The sequence below is a fragment of the Sinocyclocheilus anshuiensis genome, unplaced genomic scaffold (genome assembly GCF_001515605.1).
Source record: "Sinocyclocheilus anshuiensis isolate Anshui unplaced genomic scaffold, SAMN03320099.WGS_v1.1 scaffold775, whole genome shotgun sequence".
In the NCBI taxonomy this organism is placed as follows: Eukaryota; Metazoa; Chordata; class Actinopteri; order Cypriniformes; family Cyprinidae; genus Sinocyclocheilus; species Sinocyclocheilus anshuiensis.
Genome location: NW_015552614.1, coordinates 1131330 through 1139294, shown reverse-complemented (window position 1 = coordinate 1139294; position 7965 = coordinate 1131330). Strand labels below are relative to the sequence as shown.

Here is a 7965-nt window from a genome sequence, read left to right as displayed (position 1 = left end):
CAGCACGCTCCCTGTGCAAGCAGGTGGTCACGTTGGTTATGTTGACGGAAGTTAGCCTATTTTCAGGCGCTGCGTATTATCATTGCGCCTGCTGCACCCATGGTACGGCAGCAAAGTTCCTTTGAACGAACGAACGAACAAGCAACTTTTTATTTTCCGTAGGTCTTAGTACACGATGTAACTACAGAAGAGTCAAGTTTTAAATAGGAAAAATATAGAAACTCTTTGGTCATTTTTGTGTGAGATGCTAACGGTCTAATCAGACTCAATGATCTATGCTAAGCTACAGCTAAAAGTGCTACCGCCAGACCCGGAGTTGAGTAAAACTCAACTGTTTAACTCTAGGGGAGTTGGAAAATGAGCCTATTTTCAAAAATAGTGGAGTGTTCCTTTAAAATCCAAAAAGCTTACCCCAAGTCTCTGAAATATCCCTCAGGTCCTTTCCTCATTGCAAATCTATGGCATTTTGTCAATATTGTTGTCTGCCAGGCCAATACAATCAATTAGTTGGAACAAGCTTTAGCAAGTGAAGTGTGACACCACTGATATCAGTCAGAGGTTGTTGTACAGTAGAAACAAACTACAACTCCTGGCAATGATGTGGAAGAACCAGCAGTCAACAAAAACCAACCTGTGTGGTGAGGAACTTCCTCTGCTGTTCAGGTGTCTTGACGTAGGCAGCTTGAGTGAAGGCATAGCTTTTGAATCGAGGCTTATAGGAGGGAGATGGGCTGCGAACACGACTCTGGGCCATACTGACTGTGATCTAAAAGAAGTACAGAAGACAAGAAAGACTGTAAAAAGCAAAACAAAAGCCACAGAGATGGATGGAAATACTGAGAAGAGTAGAGTGATGAGCTGGATATGGCAGTGAGAAGGACGATGAGGACGTTGGAATGCAGATGGGCAAAATTAGATCACAAATTACAAAACATAATTCAATGTCAGCTGGCAAAGTGTGTTGAGAGGTTAGAGGTGCAATCGGCATCCTGAGAACGTCTGAAAACCTTTTTGAAACCAAAGAAGTCTCAGGCTTTCATATCAGACATATGTGGCGCCAGAGATAATGGGTCCATGCTTTAATGTTACTGCACACCGTTCAAAACTGTGCGTGTCTATGTGTGTGTGTGTGTGTGTTCCTCTGACCTGCTGGGAGTACCGCTGTTGGGTTTGAAAGAGGAAGTGCTCCTCCTTGGTTACTTTAGCTCGAGGAAGCGTCTCTACCTCTTGGATGGCCTCCATGCTCACGCCATGGGGCAGCACTTGGAACAGAGAGGTGACGTACATAATGATGGATTTCTTATCTGGATGAGCTATAGCAACATCTGCGAAGGAGAAAAGATATGCCCATGAGTTAAGCAATAACTTAATTGACTTAATTAAGCTAACTCCTAGAGGAGACATATGTGAGATTATTAGAGTCTTTTTCACAATAGACAAATGTGAGAAGCAGATGATCGCTGCAAACATTGCTTTGTAGAATGTTGTATGTGTACTACTAAGTTAGCAAGATTTGTATGATTTTTTTTGATGTTTTGAAAGAAGTCTATTATGCTCACAAAGGCTGCATTTATTTAATCAAAAATACATAAATAATATATAAATAATAAATAAATAACAAAAACAGCAATATTGTGAAATATTATTAGAATTAAAAAACTATATTTTATTGTTTTAAAATGTAATTTATTTCTGTGATGGCAAAGCTGAATTTTCAGCATCATTACTCCAATATTCAGTGTCATATGAGCTTTCAGAAATCATTCTAATGTGCTGATTTGGTGCTCAAGAAACATTTCTTATTATTATCAATGTTGAAAACAGTTGTGCTGCTTAATTTATTGATAGTACAACTTTCAAACTTTTGAATGGTAGTGTAAATATAACTATCATTTAATAATATAAACTATACATGTTCTCTATGCACTTATCCATTGGAAAGAAACATCATGCATATACTGTATATTAGATCTCTGCAATAACTTTCCTTTCCTTGGGATCTGTCCATACAGATCAAGTCATAAGTGATACAAGCTCATCTATGAATTAATCCCCTCTGGCATAAATTATATGATGAAATTCTGTTTTAGATGTTGATGTAACAAGACGTTTCCTCCCATCCAAAAAAATTAAACTTAAAATTAAAGTAAAAAAGCCCTGTCTGTAATACTCAGAAAAACTTCAAAGGCTATCGTGAACAAGAAGAAGAAAAGAGGAGGTCATACCCTCAGGGTCCAACAGTCGGTCGATGCCTAAACTCTTCTCCGCAACGTTGAAGGCGTGATCCAGTCTCTCAATGGCATTATCCTGTTGCTCTACCACACTCCAGTTAAAGAGCTCTGGCCTGGCAAAAAAAAACAAAGCAGATGATGTAATTAATATAGGATATTTAATAACTTAAATTATTTTTCTGTGCACATGCTTGAAATAGCTAAAAGCAGATCGAAACAGCTGGTTCATTACCCAAATGAACTACACAGAAAAATAGAAAAACAATAAGCCATAATCAGCTTCAAAAATTGCTTTAGGCCAAGCCAGTATTCAACCATGCAGTTTATGACCACTGAATATAAAACATTAATTTTCAATTTCATTAGTCGTGAAACCAATGATTTCTGCGATTTTCAAAAAAGCACCCAAAAATAACAACCACACACCTGTGGCTGTGAATGAGCGCATTGAAGGCAAAACCATCGGCCCAGCTGCTGGAGAAGTTGACCACACTGATGTCTTTGTAGTTTTTAGTGGACTGCCTGACCCAACTTAACAGAATCTTTTCACTGTTTGACTGCTGTAGGTCTGCCATGACATCTTTCATCACATCCTTAACCTGTACGGTAAAGGAGAGAATATATACATATTTATCAGAACAGTGACAAACATAGCAACATGACCTCATAAAGGTAACATTTAGAGGCAGACTTTATGATTACAATTTTATTAACCAGATAAGAACAACAAAAATATGTGATAATGCTTGTACCTTGGTAATACCATTCATATTAGATGAATGCGGTATATATCAGTCAGTACCATGGTACATATCATAGTACATATCTGTTCAATGGTAATATCCTGGTTGGATGTGTACCATGGTAATACCATGGAATTCTTTAAAATGGTTAAGAGTAAATACTATGTACAAAAATGTGGTAATACACTACCTGTCCAATGTTTGGGGTCTGTAAGATTTTTGAAAGAAGCCTCACCAAGGTTGCATTTATTTGATCAGAAATACAATAAAAATAGTAACATTATTATAAGAAATATTACTACTATTTAAAATAACTGTTTCATATTTGAAATATATTTTAAAATGTATTTTATTCCTGTGATGACAAAGCTGAATTTTCAGCATCATTACTCCAGTCTTCAGTGTCACATGATCCTTCAGAAATCATTCTAATATGCTGATTTGGTGCTCAAGAAACATTTCTTATCATTAAGGTTGTTTAAAACAGTTTTGCAACCAACAGGATTCTTTGGTAAATAGAAAGTTCAGAAGAACCGCATTTATTTTAAATAGAAATATATGCAACATTATAAATGGTCACTTTTGTTCAATGTAATGCATATTTGCTGAATAAAAATGTTGGGTAACACTTTATCTTAAGGACCAATTCTCGCTATTAATTAGTTGCTTATTAGCATGCATATTACTATCATATTGGCTGTTTATTACTACTTAAAAAAGCACATATTAATGCCTTATTCTGCATGACCGTATTTTAGATCCCTTAATCTACCCGCACCTAAACTTAACAACTAACTTACTATTAATAAGCAGCAAATTAGGAGTTTGTTCAGGGAAAACTCTCAGTTAATAGTGAATATGTGTTCCCTATTCTAAAGTGTTACCAAATGTTAATTTATTCATGGGTTACTTAATTTTAAAACACTTTGAACAGTACTGTATAAAAAATATCACCATGGTATTACCATTTTTTTTTTTTACATGTACCATTATAACACCAAGGTAATCTCTGAAATACTTAGAAGTATAATGTAAATTCCATGGTAGATGAATATGGTAATCAGTATTTTTTCAAACTAGTCTCAATGCCAAAACATTACTGAGTCTTAAAGGGGTCATATGATGCTTTTTTAAAGATCATTATTTTGTGTATTTGGATAAAGTGCTTTTGCTTTCGCCTAGAAACACACAGCGTCTCCCTGACATGGCTGCTTCAACACTAACTGCGGTTACTGAAACCACGCCTTCTTTCTTTGCCTGCACATTTGGGCGCATTATGCAAATATTCCCACATAGTGACCTAGATATGCGGGGGCGTGTTAGAATGAGCCGTTTTAGGGGGGTGTGGCAGAGTCTTAACTTTGATAAAGAATATCTCTTTGGTTTTGAGACTTTAGTCTTTGCAACTTCAGGGATTTTATCTATTCACAAACAGCTTGTAACACTCCAAAGAGAAAGGAAAACTTGAAATCGCACCATATGACCCCTTTAAATGCCCTTATTCCTGTAACCACCTCCAACATAAGATGAAGGAGGATGACATCATTTGCTCTGAACATAAACCACAGTAGGGCCACCTTATCAGATGAACAGAAAAAAACACAGAGGAAACGAGTTCCTGTACAGATCAGCACATGTCAGTCCACTGCAAATGTGCTACATATAAAACCTTTGATAGAACAACATAATGGATGATAAAGATCCTTTAGTACGCTACTGCCCTTGAAGGCAAACCAGAAAGATTGAAGGTCTCATTCCACTGTATTGAACTCTCATACCTGCCAGTGGAGAATGATGCTCCAGATGAGCCCCAAGGTCAGTTTATGATTCCCATCTACAATGTCAGCTCCTCCAATGTTCACCAACTCAACCTAGAAATGGAGCGGATGGTAATGTAAGAACCTTCGTTGCTCATAATGCGACCAGGAATATGTATTAAGACAGTAAACAGGGTCAGTTTTGATTTTATGTTGACTTTAAACAAGATAAGGATTAGATACTTCACCAACATCAGTTTTAGATATCAACAGTTTGATATTTGCAGGAAAATTATTTTCAACCAGACGTTATAATTTGCAATCATTCTTGGCTCTTATTTATTTCTTCAAACACGTATTCAAGCTGTCTAGTTGTTTCACTACATTTTATCAAGCAGAAAAGATTTTATGTCTTTGAAACCATTACCGTGATGTGCCATTACCTTATCCAACTGTAAATTTTGCTTCTGCATAATTTTGTCTTGCATTTTTTTAAAAAAGCTCAACCGAAACTTCCAAAAGCTGTGAATAGTAAAACAGCCTGTTGAACCAATTAACTCACATTGTTCTTCTGAAGGATCTGCAGGGCCCTGTTAACATTGTTGAGGGAGTGCACTCGAGTGAAACCACGTTCTTTAACCTGCAAATGAAGAATATACTGTATCAAAACTCAACTCTGAGCATCCATTGCAAATTAATTCAGCCATTTATGCACTCAGCCTTGTCCAAACGCTTTGAAACCAGGAGTATTTTTTCCTTGATAAAAATAGAACAATGAAAAGAATCTCAGAATATCAGCCCTCAGAGCCAATTAAAGGGATAGTTCACCCAAATATGAAAATTCTGTCATCATTTACTCACCCTAATGAAGGGGTGGCCGTTATGACCAAAATTATGGTATATACCATTATTATGGTAGCAGTATATAAAATGCACAGGTTCATAAATTGGCTGTTAATTTAACCCCAAAATGTTTTACACATTAAAATAACATGTAGTAAATAGTCTAGTCACTAATTTTAAATATTTTAAAAATTAAAGTTTTTTTTTTTGTTCTTTCAAAAGAGAAAGACAATCTTAAATCTTAAAATAATGCCTTAAAATAAGAATCTTAAATTTAAAATAATGATTCATAATGAATATAATTGGATGAGGTACATTTAAAGATGCAAAATAGTACAATTATTTAAAAAGCAGTTTGCTTTTAAAAGAGCCAACTTAGGAGACTCATAATTATGAATCTGACATCACTTTTACTCCCTTGAACATGCCAATGAGAATTACATTCGTGCAAATGTTAAACTTTCATTAATGACTTTAATTTTTGTTTTGTTTCTTACTCAAAACTATTGTTTGACTTCATTAGTTTTGAAATGTATTGCGTGAGATGCACTGACCGACTTTTGATATCTTTCTGATGATTTTTCAACCGTTATGAAGCTTGAAATCCTTATTCCACATTCATTGTAATTGTATGGAAAAGAGTATTATGATGACTATCCTCAAAACTTATTTTGTATTCATGAGTAAATGATGGTGAGAAGTGTCCTTTTGGGGTGAATTATTCCTTTAAGAGCTTATTTTGTTGAAATTCAAAGATGGACCCACTAGTTCATGGCCAACGAGACCCTCCAGGAGTTCAAGAAGACGTCGGCCATCACACAGATCAGTGAAGAGGTCATCGATAGGGGGTCTTCTTGTCTGGAGAATAAACAGAACTTGTAGAACAAGAAAGCTGCGGGTCTTTATTTAGGCCTTTATTCACAGCACTAAACTGTCTATGAAGTGTGCCCAGTATTTTAAAGTTGAGTATTTGAGGGTGTATATTATCAAAAATAAATGAGAATGACACCTTTAGTTTTATTTTATTTTATTTTGTTTTTTATTTTATTTATATATTTATTTATTTTTGAGTAGAAAAAGTAGACATTCTCTAAGCTTTTTCCCTCACAGCTGTGCTTTGCAGCAAACACTTCTCTCTCAGTTTGAAGGACAAAGAACCGAAGTCCTTCCTCTGTTAACATACAGTAAAAAGGACGCTAAAAGAGTTACAAAGAGAACGCAAAAACCTCTATTTTGAAATGCATTACCTTGAAGCGTGGTACGTCAAACAAACAAATCTAAAGCAAATATTCAAGCATTCAAACTCTCAACCTGACATAGATGAAGGTTAGTGACAAGACTTTGTGCAAGGATGAATCTTAACTTTTAACCTCAAGATCAAGACTATGTGCGAGTGTGAATCTTAACTTTTAACCTTGATATCAAGCCTGTCTACCTTACATCTCCTCATCTGCCCACCGTGTAGTAGGAGGATGAATAAAAACATGTCAGTTTATACACCTATAACATGCTATTCCAGGATGCAACAACAGAAATCCATGAAGATTTCTCTGAAAATCACAATTTAAAGATTGTCTGAGTTGGTTAATCAAAACAGATTTTGCATAATAACGATTTAGTTTTATCTGCCATTAAACAGATAGTTCACTAAAAAATGAAAATTCTGTCATCATTTACTTAACCTCAAATTATTTAAGTTGAAGATATTTTGAAGAATCTTGGTAACCAAACATTTGGTGGTAGCCAATGACTTCTACAGTACAGAAGAAAAATACTATAAAGTCAATGGCTGTTTGGTTACACGCATTCTTCAAAAATCTTCTTTTGTGTTCAGCAGAAGAAAGAAGCTCATACAAGTTTGGAACAACATGAGGATGAGTAAATAAATGATGACAAGATTTTCAGCTTTTGAATGAACTATCCCATCAATGGTGATTCCCTTTCATGGGAACTTCGAACTGCGTCCTCTAGGGGTCGCTATGGGGAACGCCTCGTCGTGACCCGTGTCTGAAGCATACATTGAAAAAACACCAACTCGTTGGCCGGCGACAGCCATGACGTCACTACCGGTGCGACTATAGTATAAATAGGCACCGGGAGCACACATCATTCTCTTCTTCGTCTTCATTGACTGTTCTGACGAGAGACAGCCGCTGGAGGATGATGTTCTCTCTTTAACATCATCTGATCCAGGGGCCAGTGCTCTGCTGGGTTCAACCCAGGAAGAGCAGGAAATGGATGAAGAGCGCGAAGAAGCTGAGGCTGAGCTTTCTCAATCCTCCTGCCCTGCGTATGATGGGCTTTTAAAAGTTGCCACGGCGAGGATTTACTTGCCGTGAAGCGGGTGAAGAGAGGGACATCGCGAAATATCTCGATGAACGTTATTTTTCT

The 7965-nt window shown here is 36.3% G+C and overlaps 1 protein-coding gene across 1 annotated transcript in view; it reads right to left on the bottom strand.

Annotated features, from left to right (window-relative positions):
- The window catches only part of LOC107665951 (dystrophin-like), a 127385-nt gene that overhangs the window by 104375 nt on the left and 15045 nt on the right, over nucleotides 1-7965 (bottom strand). The window contains exons 3-9 of the mRNA XM_016457021.1: nucleotides 6340-6432; nucleotides 5294-5371; nucleotides 4753-4845; nucleotides 2658-2830; nucleotides 2226-2344; nucleotides 1147-1325; nucleotides 632-766 (exon numbers count right to left, since the gene is read on the bottom strand). Of these exons, the coding sequence (XP_016312507.1) occupies nucleotides 632-766; nucleotides 1147-1325; nucleotides 2226-2344; nucleotides 2658-2830; nucleotides 4753-4845; nucleotides 5294-5371; nucleotides 6340-6432 (870 nt within the window). The remainder of the gene's footprint in view (nucleotides 1-631; nucleotides 767-1146; nucleotides 1326-2225; nucleotides 2345-2657; nucleotides 2831-4752; nucleotides 4846-5293; nucleotides 5372-6339; nucleotides 6433-7965) is intronic.